Below are 18,081 nucleotides of genomic sequence, written 5' to 3' on the forward strand. Positions count from 1 at the left end.
ATCCCGTGGGGTGCACTAAGCAAGGCATCAGGCATGACATGGCGTCTTTATAAAGCTTCCTTCCCAAGAAGACTGAAGACGAGAGAATACTTTTGTGTACTTTTGTGTACAATACAATATAATTTCTAGCATAGGATACTACATAGTCGCTTTGTTTATTTACATTCCAGGGCAAAATCTGTGGTCTTTATAGCTCACTGTCACTCGACCAATGATTAACCCGTAGTGACGTCACTCACGGGACGGTGACGTCACAGTATTTACAGGCCGTGGCGGGACAGTCGGTCGCGTGCTTGCCAACATGCAGCGCGCGAGGACGACGACTCCGCTGCTGCAGCTCGTGCTGGCTTCCTTCCGGAGACCACTTCATCATCATCATCATCATCATCACCGCCAGGACGCGCCCTCGGTGGGGATCATTGGCGCGCCTTTCTCCAAAGGACAGGTGAGGACGCGCACGTTCCCACATCATCGGTGACGGGCTGATCGTGTGTGCGTGTGCGTGTGCGTGTAGCCGCAGGTCGGCGTGGACAGAGGACCGGACGTGATCCGAGCGGCGGGGCTGGTGCGCAAGCTGGAGGAGCAAGGTGACGTCACTGCTGCTTAAAGTTGCCCAATTGGTCCCAACTTGGGAGTCCTCGACGGTCACTTCATTAGGTACACCTGCGACCGCCACACTCGGGGGTTGGCGACTCGCCCGAATGTCCGTGGAAATGGATGTAAACTTTCCTTCTTTGACGCACGAATTTGGCGTGTCTATTGGCAATCGTCCTGTCTCGCGGATTTCCGCTTAAAATGAAGGAGGAGGCGCGTGGCGCCCATAATAAGCAAAGTATGAAAATATTGGCCATAACTCATTACATGGTGTACCTAATGAAGTGTCCATCGGTCTTCATGTTTGCTAGACATCATCAACTCTAAACCAGGGGTGTCAAAAGCACATTCTAAAAATAGAATTCACCAAGACAAATCTGCAGTCATTTTACAAGAATAAAGTCAAAATATTAGAGTTGTAAAAAAAAGGAAAAAAATACGAGAATAACATCAGAATATTATGAGGAAAAATTATCATTTTAGGAGCAAAAATTGTAACTTTTTGAAACTTTAACTTGATTGGCAAAGTTATGTTACCAGAATAAAGTTAAAATATTATAGAAATAAAGCAAAAGTTGGCCCGGGCTGCATTTGTGGCCCACATTTTTTTTAATAACAAAAAAAACCAGCAAAAAAGGTAAAAATCAGCAGTCAATTTAGAAGAATAAAGTCAATATATTACAAGAAAAAAATTGTAAATAAAGAAAAATATGAGAATAACATCAGAATATTATGAGGAAAAATATCTCAAAAAGTAGCTCAAAAAGTTTAAATTTTTCAAACTTTAGGGCAAAGTTATGTTACCAGAATAAAGTTAAAATATCATGGAAAGAAATAAAAAAGTTAGCCCGTGCTGCATTTGTGGCCCACATTTTTTTGATGGGCCCATGACACATTGTAAAAGTAAAAACAAAAACAAAAAAAACAAAAAACAGCAAAAATTAAAAAATCAGCAGTCATTTTAGAAGAATAAAGTCAAAATATTAAAAGAAAAAACTAATAAGAAAAAAGTAGCTTTACAAGAAATAAAATGAGGAAAATGTAATTTTAGTGGCATAAAGTTGAAATTTGACAGTAAAAAGATAATGTCATATATATATTTATGGATATTTGCACTAAGCACTTATTACTGAGCAGGATCAGACCATGTGTGTGTGTGTTTGTATGTTCAGTGGGCACACGGCTAACTATGCACACGCATGTGTACGTGTACATGCACACACGTGACACGGGTGCCTCTCTTTTCCAAAAGGGACATTGACCCTGCACGGCCGCCCGCGCCACCCAGGCGTCCCAAAAGGTGTGTTTTTGTAGCCGCGTACTTATTGACACATGCAGTCAAACATTTCAGCACCAAAGCAGCAGGCCAGCAAAAACAGGTTGGATGATGAAGATGGCCGCAAGTCAAATAACTTTATTTAGCCCCCCCCAGGTGAAAACACACAAGCGGCGCTCATCATTACAGCGTCACAGCGGAACTGTATTTGTCATTTGTGTCCCCAGGCTGCTTCGTCAAGGATTACGGTAATTTGACCTTCGAGGAGGTGGAGCCCGACGAGCCGGTGGGTCGCGTGAAATGCGCCCGGGCGGTGGGCAGCGCCAACCGCAGGCTGTCAGAAGCAGTGCAGGCGGCGAAGAGGGAGGGACACACCTCAGTCATGCTGGGGGGGGACCACAGGTAAAGCTTTCACTTGTTTGGGACCCGGGGGCGGGCAGGTGGGGCGGCGGGGCAGTGTGCTGATGGGTGGAAGAGTAGAGGATATTTACCTAATCAAGCAGTGATAGAGTCTATCAATCATCGGGGGTGGGGCGGGGACTGATCACTTCCAACCACATTTTAAATAAAGCTACACTAATAATTTGAATAGAGGGGCGGAGCTAGCGCCATCCTCTGTGTCTCACCCCGACCTTGTTCCCCAGCCTGGCCATCGGCTCCATCCACGGCCACGCGGCGGCGGTCGGCGAGCTGAGCGTGGTTTGGGTCGACGCCCACGCTGACATCAACACGCCGCTGACCACGCCCACCGGCAACATGCACGGCCAGCCCGTGTCCTACCTGCTGCACGAGCTGCGCTCAAAGGTGCGCCGGCCGGCGGCGGAGAGGGAAATGTCGTTTCTATTCGCCGACTGACATCGTTTGCCCGCCCCCAGATTCCCGTGCTGCCCAATTTCTCCTGGCTGAATTCCTGTCTCCACGCCAGAGACCTGGTCTACATCGGTCTGAGGGACGTGGACCCCGAGGAACAGTGAGTGGTCTTCAAACTGTGTTTCTGATCCTGCTTTGTTGGTTGTGGTTCCTAACGCTAGTTCTGGTTAGCCAAGTGGTTCTGAAATGGTTTCAAACTGGTTTTTGCAGCTACATCCTGAAGCTGCTGGGCGTGAAGGTGTTCTCCATGACCCAAGTGGATCGTCTGGGCGTGGCCAGAGTCATGGAGGAGACATGTGACTTCCTGTCCGACAGGTAGTGGATTTATTTACGTTTTGTAAGCGGGACATTTTTCCAACATCTCCAACCAAACGATGGATCAGAGTGAAGAAACCCATCCATCTGAGCTACGACATCGATGCCATCGACCCGTCCGTGACCCCGGCGACAGGGACCCCGGTGGTGGGCGGGCTCACCTACAGGGAGGGAATCTACATCAATGAACACCTCAGCCAGACCGGTACGACCCACACGACTCGTGAAGAGCTGGCCTGAACCTATGCAAAGAAGGTGAAGGAGTTGTGTGTTCTCTCGCCGTGTAGGTCTGCTGTCCGGGGTCGACTTAGTGGAGGTGAATCCTCTGAGGGGCAACACGGAACGGGAGGTCCAGTCCACCACCACAACAGCAGTGGATGTTCTACTGGCCTGTTTCGGACATCGACGGGAAGGAACCCACCCGCCGGACTACTGCCTGCCTGACGCCTGATCCCAATGGAAGCCGGAGAACTTAGCTAGCAAAACATGGATTTAGTTTATGGTTTTTCATTGAGGCAGAAGATCAGGTTACTGATGTAGTCGCAAGGAAACGGTGTCTCCTCCTATGTCGTCCTGATGGACATATGCATACGTACATAAACGTCAACAACTACGCAGGTCTTCTTATCGCTTACGTAAGCTCCGGTAGCTTCACTGTCACGGTTTTTACCAAATATATGAATCATGCTGTCAAAAAATGTATTTCATATTGGATACAAATGTAAGGCATTCAGAAGACACATTCACTAATGTTACTGTAATGTTGGTGAGACACACAAGCACCAGACCCCATGGCCGGACCAGGCTTTCATTGCATGTTGGAATGATCTCACACCAGGAATAATAATCCCTAATAAAGACACAGAATACTGTTCCACTTGTAACCCACGCCACACTAAAACTCAACCCATGAACCCACTGGTCTCCACAGTGAGGCCCGGGGGTCGTTTGCAGCCCACGGCTGCTTTTGATTCCCCTGTGGGACATTTTACAATGATACTTTAACAGGAAACTGTTTTTTCGGACATGATGAATAGTAAGGCGTTTTTTCGGACATGATGAATAGTAAGGCGTTTTTTCGGACATGATGAATAGTAAGGCGTTTTTTCGGACATGATAAATAGTAAGGCGTTTTTTCGGACATGATGTATAGTAAGGCGTTTTTTCAGACATGATGTATAGTAAGGCGTTTTTTTCGGACATGATGAATAGTAAGGCGTTTTTTTCGGACATGATGAATAGTAAGGCGTTTTTTCGGACATGATGAATAGTAAGGCGTTTTTTCGGACATGATGTATAGTAAGGCGTTTTTTCGGACATGATGTATAGTAAGACGTTTTTTCGGACATGATGAATAGTAAGGCGTTTTTTCGGACATGATGTATAATAAGGCGTTTTTTCGGACATGATGTATAATAAGGCGTTTTTTCGGACATGATGAATAGTAAGACGTTTTTTCGGACATGATGTATAGTAAGGCGTTTTTTTCGGACATGATGAATAGTAAGACATTTTTTCGGACATGAATAGTAAGGCGTTTTTTTCGGACATGATGAATAGTAGGACGTTTTTTCGGACATGATGAATAGTAAGGCGTTTTTTCGGACATGATGAATAGTAAGGCGTTTTTTCGGACATGATGAATAGTAAGGCGTTTTTTCGGACATGATGAATAGTAAGACGTTTTTTCGGACATGATGAATAGTAAGACGTTTTTTCGGACATGATGAATAGTAAGGCGTTTTTTCGGACATGATGAATAGTAAGGCGTTTTTTCGGACATGATGAATAGTAAGACGTTTTTTCGGACATGATGAATAGTAAGACGTTTTTTCGGACATGATGTATAGTAAGGCGTTTTTTCGGACATGATGTATAATAAGACGTTTTTTCGGACATGATGAATAGTAAGGCGTTTTTTCAGACATGATGTATAGTAAGGCGTTTTTTTCGGACATGATGAATAGTAAGGCGTTTTTTCGGACATGATGAATAGTAAGGCGTTTTTTCGGACATGATAAATAGTAAGACGTTTTTTCGGACATGATGTATAGTAAGGCGTTTTTTCGGACATGATGTATAATAAGACGTTTTTTCAGACATGATGAATAGTAAGGCGTTTTTTTCGGACATGATGAATAGTAAGGCGTTTTTTTCGGACATGATGAATAGTAAGACGTTTTTTCGGACATGATGAATAGTAAGGCGTTTTTTCGGACATGATGAATAGTAAGGCGTTTTTTCGGACATGATGAATAGTAAGGCGTTTTTTCGGACATGATGTATAATAAGGCGTTTTTTCGGACATGATGAATAGTAAGACGTTTTTTCGGACATGATGAATAGTAAGACATTTTTTCGGACATGATGTATAGTAAGGCGTTTCTTCGGACATGATGAATAGTAAGGCGTTTTTTCAGACATGATGTATAGTAAGGCGTTTTTTCAGACATGATTAATAGTAAGGCGTTTTTTCGGACATGATGTATAATAAGGCGTTTTTTCGGACATGATGAATAGTAAGGCGTTTTTTTCGGACATGATGTATAGTAAGGCGTTTTTTTCGGACATGATGAATAGTAAGACATTTTTTCGGACATGATGTATAGTAAGGCGTTTCTTCGGACATGATGAATAGTAAGGCGTTTTTTCAGACATGATGTATAGTAAGGCGTTTTTTCAGACATGATGAATAGTAAGACGTTTTTTCAGACATGATGAATAGTAAGACGTTTTTTCGGACATGATGAATAGTAAGACGTTTTTTCGGACATGATGAATAGTAAGACGTTTTTTCGGACATGATGAATAGTAAGACATTTTTTCGGACATGATGAATAGTAAGGCGTTTTTTCAGACATGATGAATAGTAAGACGTTTTTTCGGACATGAATAGTAAGGCGTTTTTTTCGGACATGATGAATAGTAAGGCGTTTTTTCGGACATGATGAATAGTAGGACGTTCTTTCGGACATGATGTATAGTAAGGTGTTTTTTCGGACATGATGTATAATAAGACGTTTTTTCGGACATGATGAATAGTAAGGCGTTTTTTCAGACATGATGAATAGTAAGGCGTTTTTTCAGACATGATGAATAGTAAGGCGTTTTTTTCAGACATGATGAATAGTAAGGCGTTTTTTTCGGACATGATGAATAGTAAGACATTTTTTCGGACATGATGTATAGTAAGGCATTTTTTCGGACATGATGTATAGTAAGGCGTTTCTTCGGACATGATGTATAGTAAGGCGTTTCTTCGGACATGATGTATAGTAAGGCGTTTTTTCAGACATGATGAATAGTAAGGCATTTTTCAGACATGATGAATAGTAAGGCATTTTTTCAGACATGATGTATAGTAAGGCATTTTTTCGGACATGATGAATAGTAAGGCGTTTTTTTCGGACATGATGAATAGTAAGGCGTTTTTTCGGACATGATGAATAGTAAGGCGTTTTTTTCGGACATGATGAATAGTAAGGCGTTTTTTCAGACGTGATGAAAAGTAAGGCGTTTTTTCAGACGTGATGAATAGTAAGGCGTTTTTTCAGACGTGATGAATAGTAAGGCGTTTTTTCAGACGTGATGAATAGTAAGGCGTTTTTTCAGACGTGATGAATAGTAAGGCGTTTTTTCAGACGTGATGAATAGTAAGGCGTTTCTTCAGACATGATGAATAGTAAGGCGTTTTTTCGGACATGATGTATAGTAAGGCGTTTTTTTCGGACATGATGTATAGTAAGGCGTTTTTTTCGGACATGAATAGTAAGGCGTTTCTTCGGACATGATGTATAGTAAGGCGTTTCTTCGGACATGATGTATAGTAAGGCGTTTTTTCAGACATGATGAATAGTAAGACATTTTTTCGGACATGATGTATAGTAAGGCATTTTTTCGGACATGATGTATAGTAAGGCGTTTCTTCGGACATGATGTATAGTAAGGCGTTTTTTCAGACATGATGAATAGTAAGGCATTTTTCAGACATGATGAATAGTAAGGCATTTTTTCAGACATGATGTATAGTAAGGCATTTTTTCGGACATGATGAATAGTAAAGCGTTTTTTCGGACATGATGAATAGTAAGTCCGTTTTTGGATATGATGTCAGGCTTTTTATTGCATGTTATTGGACATGATGTATAGTAAGGCGTTTTTTTCGGACATGATGTATAGTAAGGCGTTTTTTTCGGACATGAATAGTAAGGCGTTTCTTCGGACATGATGTATAGTAAGGCGTTTCTTCGGACATGATGTATAGTAAGGCGTTTTTTCAGACATGATGAATAGTAAGACATTTTTTCGGACATGATGTATAGTAAGGCATTTTTTCGGACATGATGTATAGTAAGGCGTTTCTTCGGACATGATGTATAGTAAGGCGTTTTTTCAGACATGATGAATAGTAAGGCATTTTTCAGACATGATGAATAGTAAGGCATTTTTTCAGACATGATGTATAGTAAGGCATTTTTTCGGACATGATGAATAGTAAAGCGTTTTTTCGGACATGATGAATAGTAAGTCCGTTTTTGGATATGATGTCAGGCTTTTTATTGCATGTTATTGGACATGATGTATAGTAAGGCGTTTTTTTCGGACATGATGTATAGTAAGGCGTTTTTTTCGGACATGAATAGTAAGGCGTTTCTTCGGACATGATGTATAGTAAGGCGTTTTTTCAGACATGATGAATAGTAAGACATTTTTTCGGACATGATGTATAGTAAGGCATTTTTTCGGACATGATGTATAGTAAGGCGTTTCTTCGGACATGATGTATAGTAAGGCGTTTTTTCAGACATGATGAATAGTAAGGCATTTTTCAGACATGATGAATAGTAAGGCATTTTTTCAGACATGATGTATAGTAAGGCATTTTTTCGGACATGATGAATAGTAAAGCGTTTTTTCGGACATGATGAATAGTAAGTCCGTTTTTGGATATGATGTCAGGCTTTTTATTGCATGTTATTGGACATGATGTACAAGGAGGCAGCTGCACGGTAGTTGAATGGTTAGTGTGCAGGACACACAGCTATGAGACTGGGGTTCAATTCCCTGACCTTTTTTCATAGTAAGGCGTTTTTTCAGACATGATGTATAGTAAGGCATTTTTTTGTGAATACCAAGTGAAGAGGGCACTAATCGAAAACCATGTTTTGTCTGCTGTAATTACGAAAGTATTCACTTTCTAAATTAGGAATCCTACCCTGCATAAAATCACATATCACGGTCATCGGGTCTGGAACCAATGAACAGCGATAAATGAGTTTGTCTCTGTGTTCCGTGTCAGTATTGCCACACTACCCTGGACAGCTGGACACGTTCTCACATCCAGTGACGGGCAGATGCAGCCACTCACGGAGGAAAAGGGGGGTGGGGCTGATCCAAAATAACCCAAAGGCAGACTTTTGTTTTTTAGTCAACCGAAAGATCATCTGCAAATGCTCTGATAATCAATTAGTGAGAAAAACAAGCAGCGGGTCTCCAAAGCCATGTGATCACAGCTAACCGTTTGTTGCGTGCCACACAACAAATGGCGGTCGTCACGGTGACACACTGATACAAAGCGTACAAAGCAGAATGGTCTCGGTTTAATGTGTAATCGGGTTGACACGTGCTCCCTTGGACCTTCGGAGCGGACAGCGCCGCCTGAACTCTTGCCCTCGTTCATGCAGCCACACGTTGGCCACTGGACGGAGACAATCGTAAAACGGATGAACGTGTTCCGTTAACGTCAACACTCACCCCACTTGCTTCCCACAAGGACGGGACAGGCGGCGTGTCTGGTCCGATAGTCTCCGTCTCCGCTGGGGTGAAGATTGTACCAGAACACCGCCGACCCCTGGTGACCCAGACACGAAAACCAACATGGACACTTCATTAGGTACACAGTTTGCTGTGGTGCGGTACAAAACACTGGAGGCGTTTAGCATTTTGACAATCAGTTCCAGTTTGGATTGCGCTCCAACTGCATGGCTAATGAGGTGGTGGTTGTGTCAAAGCAGCCAACCTTCTTGGGCCAAACAGCAGCTCCCGCATCCGTGAAGACTGTGGCGCCCCCTGCCTGCACGTCGCTCATCTGCAGCACCGAGGGTGAAGGACGTTACCAGCAGCCAGATGTTTTATTTGTGACGTCAAGTGTCAGGTACTGACGTAAAGCAGCCAGGTGGCGATTCGGTTTCCCGTCCCAAGCTCTGCAAAGGAGTCGGGCTCATCTTCCTGTGGAACGACGACGGGGTCGTAGGTCAGAACCGATGAGAAGCATCAAGTGGACAACAGCTTATTTACCCGATTAAAATCGTAATGTGGTTCATACTGTCCTCCAACGCCATAGTTTGCCACCTGCCAAGACAATAGTTGATATTTATTTTTTACATTAACATAAAACATGATGTCAAAACAAACAACTACCTGACCTGTAACCCGCAAGGTATGCTGAGTCATTTACCGCTTGGGGGAAGTTAGCATGTGGGCTTCCCAGCATGCCTTGTGCTGCTAGAAATGCTGCTATGTACGCTAGCAAAGCTAACACCTAGCATGATAGTGTCTAGCTATGAAAAAAAATCTAAATATGCTAATGCTAGCAAAATGTCAACATGCTAACATGTAACATAAGAGTTTCAGGTGTAAATATATGCGTCTACTACGGCAAATATATTGATATTTTTGAAAATATCAATATTTCTGTTGAGCACGATATCGCAAGCATATCGTTCATATCGATACAGAAAGGGTTTGAGGCGTAGGACTCGTGTTTCAAGATGGCGCCGTGGAAGCGAGAGTGAAGCTAGTTAAGGCGGCCGTGTCTTCTGCGTCGTTTTTAGTGTTTTATACATATTTACTATGTTTTCTGTGCCATGCCGAGTGTGAAGCTTTGTGCCAAGTGTGCAGCTATGGATGTTCATCTTGTTATGTTTATGAAAGGTATAAAGGTTGCTGTATAAAGACTGCATCAACCATGTCTACTGTCTGTCGTCATGGGCAACGTGAGATGGAAGCGCTCACGGCGCTAACCCGACTGCAGAGACTACTGTGATTGAACTGAAGACTTAACAGTATATTTTACTTTTTTCTATATTTATTTAAAGATAATGTACCATTTTATTTCAGCGGCTATAAGATTAAAAAACTTTGCATGGATAGTTGGCCCTGCACCTAGCATAAATGTACCTGAAAGTACCGTGGAGACAGCACACTTCCTTCATTTAGGCTCGGCCTAAATGAGAAGGTGGGATCACACCCACTTTACCTGCAGCTGCTCCGCTGTGGAAACGTCCAAGCCGGTGACGTCCCCAATCCTCTGGGCCATCAAGTCCACGACGGGATGCTCGTGTTGTCCCAGCCAGGCACTGAGGTGGAGGGCGAGGTCACATGTCACTCATGTGTTTTTAAAAGTAGCAGGACAGGTTGATGAAGACCAGAAGAAGAAAAGAAGACAAGTGGCTAAGTGCCAGGATTGTGATTTGTGCATGAAAGAGTGGAGGATGACCCTAAAAAAAAAAGTGGACACCCCTGCCCTGGAAGATACCAAATTAAATAACAAGTGGCCCAGTTGTTGAAAGTAAGGTGTTGTGCTGAAGACTAATTGATGGTTTGAGGATGAACACTTCTGCCCAGAAGCATAAACCAGGCTCTAGGCAACCACATTAGAGCAATAATGATCCATAAAGAGCTCCTTACTTCTCCGAGATTCTGTACCTGGCCTCATGAGAACAGCCTGACCGACTGTCGACCACTAGGGAACGCCTTAGCTAGCGCAACCATGGCATTTGTCCAGCAGGGGGGGAGAGACGCATATCAGCACATGATGAGGTACATCTCTGCGCCTTGGGTTGTTAAACATCTCTAGAATGTAATACTAGTGGAACACATCCTGTGTGTCTTCTGAAATTTCAAAATAAAAGCAGATAAGACTCACCCTGGGTTTGGCAAGCTCTTTCAACTTGTCCATCTCCTCGTCCGTCACTATGTCATGATATCGGACGATGCGGGGGCGGTCCCACTCGTCCTCCTCTTTCACAGGACCGATCACGAACCTCGGATGGCGACCGCCGTCACAGTAACGGCAGAAGAGGCGACTCTGTCTGCGGGGAGTCTGTCAGCAAAGAGTCACCTATGACCTATTACTATAGTAGACATAAGCCAAAATAAGACATAAATACAACTGGTGCTTGTGTGTTACTGTAAATGTGTTCCATAGGGGAGATGAAAACAGGAAAAGAGGGGGTTCAGAGTTGAGTTTCAGCTTTTTGTGGTGAAAAAAAGGCAACAACTGTTGTTCTTGTGTCTCTCAGCAAACATTATAGCAGCATTACTGACACCTAGTGACCAGTATAAAATACTACATACTGTATATATGGACGCATCTCCTGATGCTGATGTTATGTTTGTTAATGAGCCCGACTGATATGGAATTTCTGGGGCCGATGCAAATACTGATATTTGGGACTGAGAAAAAATGATATCCGATATATCAGGGACTCTAGTTTGTATTTTAGTTCATTTAAAACATCATGATTTATGAATATATTTTTGAAAAAAAACGTTTTAGAGTGAAGCCACAAAATTCACTCTAATTTACATTCAATTACTTTCTAAGATAATACATAAACAGTGAAAAAACAAGTAATTGAGATGTGCATTTATGCCCCCCGCCCCTCCTCCTAGCCCGACTTTTTTTGCATGAAGAAATGACCTACTTATGACGAATGAGATCTGGCAGAAAAAATGGCCTATTTTGGGAGAACCAAAGCAAAACAAAAGAGCCAAAATCCAGGGTCATGAACGCGAGGCTGCATGTGTATGTGTATGTGTGTGTGTGTGTGTATGTGTATGCAAGTGTTCATCCTCACCATTTTAGCGCTCTTGCCACGACACAGCTTCTCATACATGTTGTCGTCCTCCATGTTTGGGGCAGCTCGGCCCATCCTGAGCGTCTCCTCCGTCTCCTCCCCATTCTGCAGCTTCTCCAGGTGGTACTCAAAGTAGCGAAGGTTTGTTTCAGCTTGCTTTTTACTGGGGTCTTTCAAAATACATTGAAAAAAATGAATCTCTGCAGTTTTTTTTGGATCAGGGTTCTCCTGCAAAAATTCTAGAGTACTCGGTTCTGGAATGACACCCACCCAACTGCAGCATCCGCTTGGTGAACTCCATGGCGCTCTCCAGCTCCCCCTGCTGGTAGAGGGAGTAGCTGAGATAGTCCAGGATGGTGACTGCATCCACGGTCCCGGGCGGCTCCCCCTGGTCCAGTTGTCTCAGAGCCTGGGACATCCACAGCTCCGTGTGGTAGAAGTCGTCCTCCTGGAACGCCACTTTTCCAAGGTCGTAGCAGTCGTCTGCCGTCAGGGTGCCGCGGAGGGAGGAGCTTCCTGTGTCAGTGCGGCAGTTCTGAGTTGTAGGTTCTAACATGGATCCCCCTTGTATGACTTGTCACCTGGCAGCTCTCCTTTGGCGAGGGTGTTGGTGTCCAACTCGTACGTGTCCTGCAGCCTCAGCAAGGCCTCGGCCACACCAGTCTGGTCTACTTCGTTGGGGAAGTGCTGCCTCCTGATAGTGAGGTTGGAGATGAACCCTGAAACACCATAGAAGAAGAAACAAGATCAGAATCACACAAATGATATTTGTCTGTCCTGAACATGTATTTTCATGTGGACTGAGATTTCTTTTTTTTTTTTAAGGCTCACCGTCAGACATGTTGGTGAGCACCAGGTTCTCCAACTCGCCCCACTCTCTGCTCAGCCGCTTCATCAGTTTAAAGGCGTTCACGGGATGGCCCAGGAAGCCTTCGGGGTCCCGGATGGCAGCAGCAGAGAGGCTGTCCAGCTGCTCGGCCCACCTGAGCGTGCGCACACATTTAAACAGGCGTACCTTCACAATAAGGTCACGACAGACATCTATACTTCTTAATCTGCTCCAGTTTGTTCTCTTCAGCTTGGATGTAATCCTTCAGCGAGGCGACCAGGTCCTTCTCCGTGTACAGGAGGTCAGTCATGTGACCTGTAAGCAAACTGTTATTTCTGTTCATTTTGTCTCATTTGGCTTTTTTTTTTTCTCCAAGAGCCGTTTGCCCACCAATGGATGTGAAATACTCATTGACGGCCGAGGAAGATGTGATGAAGATCAACAACAAGCAACAGACCGCCATCTTGCTGTCAAAATGGATGACAGACAAGTAAATGTTTCTTTCACAAAATATGTTACATTAAAAGGTCACCCACATCGTTGTCCGTGCTAACTGAAGACAACTTTATCTGCCTCAAAATAACTTAATTCATCAACAATCTTTTGCCACAATCCAACAAAGTGCACCAAGTGCAATTGAAAAAAGCAATAAGTGTCAAATCATCCAATGAAATAAGATTAGCTTTAGCAACGAACAGCTAGCTAAGCAGACACATGTCAACAACTAAATATCATTGATGATAGAACATTATGTACACGAGAATTCAGCATAAATATGACCTTTTCAGGTCAAATGTTAATGAAAGTACATTTGTGTATAGTGCGTCACCAATTACAAACATTTAAATGTTTTGATTTTGACTGCTTCTGTGACGACTGCTTAAACGGAAGTCAGCAAATGGACACCGGATACGCACACTCTGGCGAATAAAATACAAAATAAGGATATCTAAGAATTAAAGCAAAACGACAAGCGCAACAAAAACTGTTCAAAAAGAAGACAAAACTAATTATTAAATACAAAAAATAAGACGAACCACACTGAATACCGAAAGCAGCTAGCTGGCATGCTAATGAAGCACTCTATTGCCAAGTGGCTGCAGGTGTTGCTAGTCATTCCGCCCCACCCGAAAACCAGGCAATCTAGACAGGAAACACAAAAATTAGAGAAGACAGGGGAAAAAATTCAACAAAGTTTAACATTAAAGTTACACTTGAAGCTTATTATTTATGATTACTGGCCTGCTTCTGTCTGCCAAATCCAATCCAAGGAGATGCAGCTGCTCTCTCACATCTCTCGTGCAACAAGTAGTCGGTAGTTTTTTTCTTTCAATCAATAAAATGTTTTCGTTTCATTTCAAAGTCTTTGTAAATAACTGGTTCTAACTGTAAGTAAAAGAAAAAAATATTTCAAGAAAAGGCTTAATGTTGTCAAATCGTTCCAAAAAAATTGTAATCTCGATCCCGGTTTAAAGATGCACGGTGAGCCAATCATAGGGCACCTAGTAGGAGTTACCGGAAAACATACGGTCCAATAACAACTCAACATTACCCAAGCAACGCCACTTCTTGACCAATCGGAAGCAAGCATGTATTACCCCCGCCTCCTCGCTCTCTCCAGGCGATGGGAGTCACCAAATACTTTGAGCAGTTTGTTTTTCTTGTGATCGAAGAACCTCAACAGAAGCTCACATGGTTGCCATCTGTGGAGAAGCTAAAGTCTTTGCTAGTACCATCGATATTATTAACACGATGTAAAATAACGTTATGGACCTGAGGAGGAGCCCATGATGGGACACCGCAGCGGTCCTCCTTCTCCACGATGAGCCACCGAGGCAGCCCGGTCCGAGCCTACGACTTCCTGCTCAAGTTCCTGCTGGTGGGCGATAGTGATGTGGGCAAAGCCGAGATCGTGGCGAGCCTGCAGGACGGAGCCAGCGAGTCCCCGTATGGACACAACATGGGTGAGTAGTGAGTACCTTCCGACTGACTGGGGGCGCCACAGGTGGTCGCCTGAAGCACCCCCACGAGAGGACACGAGACAGCTGTACACACTTGTGTGTGTGTGTGTGTGTGCGTGCATGAGCACGAGCACGTGTGCGGCGCTCATGACTCACACGCTCCCTGCAGGAGGCATCCAGGCTGCACGTGATGACGTAACTCCTTAAGTGACAGAGAGTGGATTTTATTTTGAAGACGACCGGAGGTTAAACCGAGCTGCTACTGTAACGCAGATCTCCGGGTGGGAATCACACGTGCCCGCGTCGAGGCTGGAGGATTGGCACACGTGCACAAACGTGCTCACACGCACACACACACACACACCGGGAGACTTTTAGCGACGAGGGAGTGTGTTAACATTTGGACGTCTTATGTAACAACACGCTTCATGCTTGCTGCTGCTGTGCTTCTGCTGCTCCAGATGTTCTTGTTTGTGTCTCACTAGGATGGAGATGATTGAGCTCTCCACACCTCAGTGGACCAGTTGAGGTGGAACAGCCACCTCTCATTGGTTCACTGTTGGTTAACTGTGCAAAAGGAAGCTAAGCGCTTTGGCAGGCGGAGGAGGGACATCCACGGGAATTTGTGAAGAGCTTTGCAGTATGGCGCTACGTGCTAAGAGGTCTCAGGTTATGGAGTAAGATAGCTGTCAAAAAGGTGTGTGCATGATTTTAATCCTAACCCGCACAATTTCTCAGATTCATGTATATGACAGCATAATTTTGTGTGCAACAATTTCATTGACATACAAATGTTTAAGATTACGAATACGAATGGTTAAAATCATGCACACACCTTTTTGACAGCTATCTTACTCCATATCAGGTGCCCTCATGTCATCTTCTGGCGGCAGGAAGCTGACAGCGCTTAGTAATCCCTCTTAGCGAGGCATCCTTATCATGGTTGGCGTATTAAAGCCCTTTCAAAGTAAGACGGGTGTGGAGCAAAAGAAAGTATCGTCTAAATGAGCTTCTGTTGTTTTTGTGTGTTTCCTGTCAGGCATCGACTACAAGACCACCACCATCCTTCTGAACGGCAGGAGAGTCAAACTCCAGCTGTGGTACGGTCCATCGTGTGATTGGCTAAAAAGATGACGTAAATCGCAGAGAGCTTTATGCAGGGAAATGATTGATGGTTCAGGGTCCCGTGCCTCTGAATTCATTGTCTCCGTTTCAGGGACGCATCCGGTCAGGGACGCTTCTGCACCATCTTCAGATCTTATTCCAGAGGAGCTCAGGTAATCACCTTCTTAGTATGTTTTGGAACATGTGAGGCCATCTTCTCCCCTGCCCTCCATAGCCAGATGGCGGGTTAGTACGAGAACCCGAACCAGGAAACGGCAACTAATTGAAAGGCTCATGAAAATGACTTTTTTTAAAGGCACGGTTCGCTTCTCTCCCATTCAAATCCTCCGAGGTTGCCTGAGGGTGATGTTCTCCTGTGATTTTGGATTAACAGTTGCAATAAAACTGAGTTAGATTCCTCATGAATCAGGAGTAAAATATGAAATGATACTGTAGGTACTCACCACGAATGAACGATAACTGAAGATGATCCATGAACGTGGGATGCTCCGATTAGGATTTGATGTTGATGCTGATCCTCCATGAGTGAAATCGGCCTACACGGATCACTGGGAATAATGATATAGTTTTACGTACATACCAGTGTCATAACCAGACGGAAATATACATGAAAAACAACGTTGAATATTTCATCATTTCATTTAATAAGGGCTCAATTAATGTAAAAAAAAATGACTGCTCTAAGTATGAAAATATTCTATTTGTAAATAATGAATCCTACTTTGTGGAATTTTGGGGATTGACTGTGTACGTTGCATCCTCAGGGCGTCATCCTGGTGTACGACATCACCAACCGCTGGTCCTTTGATGGAATCGACCGCTGGATAAAAGAGATCGAGGAGGTGAGGGATGCACGCGTCCGATTGGATAGAACAGAAGGTGACTGATTTGTACTTACCCAGCATGCACCAGGGGTTCCTAAAATCCTGGTCGGGAACCGCCTCCACCTGGCCTACAAACGTCAGGTGACCACGGAGCAGGCGCGAATATACGCCGAAAAGCTGGACATCACCTTCTTTGAGGTCAGCCCGCTGTGCAACTTCAACGTCACCGAGTCGTTCACCGAGCTGGCACGCATCGTCCTCATGAGACACGGCACCGAGCGCCTGTGGAGGCCCAACAAAGGTCCAGACACGCCTCCTTTCACGTCCCCCGGGAAATACATTAGTACGTCCTCTCCAAGTGATTGTCCTCCATGTTGTCTTGTTCGGAATCAGTGTTGAGTCTTCAGGATCTCTGCTGTCGCGCCATCGTGTCCTGCACCCCCGTCCACCTGGCGGATAAGCTCCCGTTGCCGCTGGCTCTCAAGTGTCACCTCAAGTCTTTCTCCATGGCCAACGGCCTCAACGCCCGCATGATGCACGGGCGCTCCTACGCCGTCGCCACCACCCCCTCCGCCCTCCGCCACGGCCCGGCCAAAAGATCCGGAGGAACGCTGCTGAAAAAGCCTAAACACGTCCATCCGCCGCCTGTCAGCCCGCCCGCACAGAGCTGCAGAAACGGCTGTAAGATCTCCTAACATCTGGACGGCGTGTGATCCACTCAAGAACCGCTTGAACAGCAACACGCGTGTCAGGAAGTACACCATGTAAATACTGACATGTGTATTACGTCTTGGCAGGGTGTTTAATAACGCCGTGCTGCGTACATCCTCCTCAGGATGCTATTTATACTACACAAACAAAGTGTTGTTTACACTCCAATGCAGTATTTTTGCACATAAATAAGACATGATGGCACCCAGCTTATGTTTAAATTGTGATGGAACTTGTTTTGTGTACACGGTTTTACATGTTGTAAATAAAAGTGGAATTTGTTGTTGTTTTTGTCCCATGTTTCATGAAGTGGATGTGATGTAAAACCACGCTGATCCGGCAGGTGGCGGCAGTGAGAATGAGGCATGATGCCTTGATCATGACAGTTGTCACTACGCAATCCGTTCTACGCATGCATTTCATCATCATTATTTCACTAATTATGTAAACAATGATGTATTTAATGAGTTATTTATTTGATCAATTATTTTAATTATTTCGCTTTTTAATTATTTCACGAACTTGATTAATTCATTTGATCTGTCTTCAGATGGATCTATGCAGAGCCTGTGAACATATTCTGGTACACTAGGCGGCGCTATTTATAGCGGTTATCGTGTTCCGTTGGCCTATGGGTCCGAATATATGCTAATTTTAGCAAATGTTACCCTTCTCTGTCTGAATATATGTCTGAATATATATGAAAACATATTTG

At 44.2% G+C, this 18,081-nt stretch overlaps 3 protein-coding genes across 5 annotated transcripts; 2 read left to right on the plus strand and 1 right to left on the minus strand.

Moving 5' to 3' along the window:
• The first annotated feature begins 279 nt into the window (after positions 1 to 279).
• On the plus strand, positions 280 to 3,930 carry arg1 (arginase 1). The gene is made up of 8 exons (XM_058066090.2): positions 280 to 445; positions 515 to 587; positions 2,098 to 2,272; positions 2,515 to 2,674; positions 2,746 to 2,840; positions 2,951 to 3,055; positions 3,124 to 3,260; positions 3,343 to 3,930. The coding sequence occupies exons 1-8, from the start codon at positions 302 to 304 to the stop codon at positions 3,504 to 3,506; spliced, it is 1,053 nt and encodes a 350-aa protein (XP_057922073.2). The 5' UTR covers positions 280 to 301; the 3' UTR covers positions 3,507 to 3,930.
• A 4,085-nt stretch (positions 3,931 to 8,015) lies between these two features.
• Positions 8,016 to 14,286, minus strand: LOC131125010 (prolyl 4-hydroxylase subunit alpha-1-like). Of its 2 annotated transcripts, XM_078791291.1 has the most exons (15): positions 13,795 to 14,286; positions 13,136 to 13,212; positions 12,964 to 13,060; positions 12,748 to 12,899; positions 12,498 to 12,635; positions 12,187 to 12,432; positions 11,917 to 12,086; positions 10,983 to 11,159; positions 10,745 to 10,815; positions 10,314 to 10,413; positions 9,353 to 9,406; positions 9,218 to 9,283; positions 9,075 to 9,143; positions 8,810 to 8,906; positions 8,016 to 8,753 (listed from the first exon to the last, which is right to left on the minus strand). In XM_078791291.1, exons 1-15 carry the CDS (start codon positions 13,860 to 13,862, stop codon positions 8,656 to 8,658), a joined length of 1,680 nt encoding a protein of 559 aa, XP_078647417.1. In that variant the 5' UTR covers positions 13,863 to 14,286; the 3' UTR covers positions 8,016 to 8,655. The 2 variants fall into 2 exon arrangements, 1 of the variants encoding a protein (XP_078647417.1); XR_013627492.1 differs by lacking the exons at positions 8,016 to 8,753; positions 8,810 to 8,906 and adding an exon at positions 8,942 to 8,960 and having other exon boundaries at positions 9,075 to 9,283.
• LOC131125013 (ras-related protein Rab-40B) lies at positions 14,164 to 17,661 on the plus strand. Of its 2 annotated transcripts, XM_078791292.1 has the most exons (8): positions 14,612 to 14,709; positions 14,876 to 15,375; positions 15,572 to 15,673; positions 15,746 to 15,806; positions 15,923 to 15,983; positions 16,596 to 16,673; positions 16,734 to 16,956; positions 17,049 to 17,661. In XM_078791292.1, the coding sequence occupies exons 3-8, from the start codon at positions 15,646 to 15,648 to the stop codon at positions 17,348 to 17,350; spliced, it is 753 nt and encodes a 250-aa protein (XP_078647418.1). In that variant the 5' UTR covers positions 14,612 to 14,709; positions 14,876 to 15,375; positions 15,572 to 15,645; the 3' UTR covers positions 17,351 to 17,661. The 2 variants fall into 2 exon arrangements, with proteins under 2 accessions (XP_057922076.2, XP_078647418.1); XM_058066093.2 differs by lacking the exons at positions 14,876 to 15,375; positions 15,572 to 15,673 and having other exon boundaries at positions 14,164 to 14,709.
• The last annotated feature ends 420 nt before the right edge of the window (positions 17,662 to 18,081 follow it).

Source organism: Doryrhamphus excisus, linkage group LG6 (genome assembly GCF_037039965.1).
Source record: "Doryrhamphus excisus strain RoL-2023G ecotype Guam linkage group LG6, RoL_Dexc_Guam_v1.1, whole genome shotgun sequence".
NCBI classification, from domain to species: Eukaryota; Metazoa; Chordata; class Actinopteri; order Syngnathiformes; family Syngnathidae; genus Doryrhamphus; species Doryrhamphus excisus.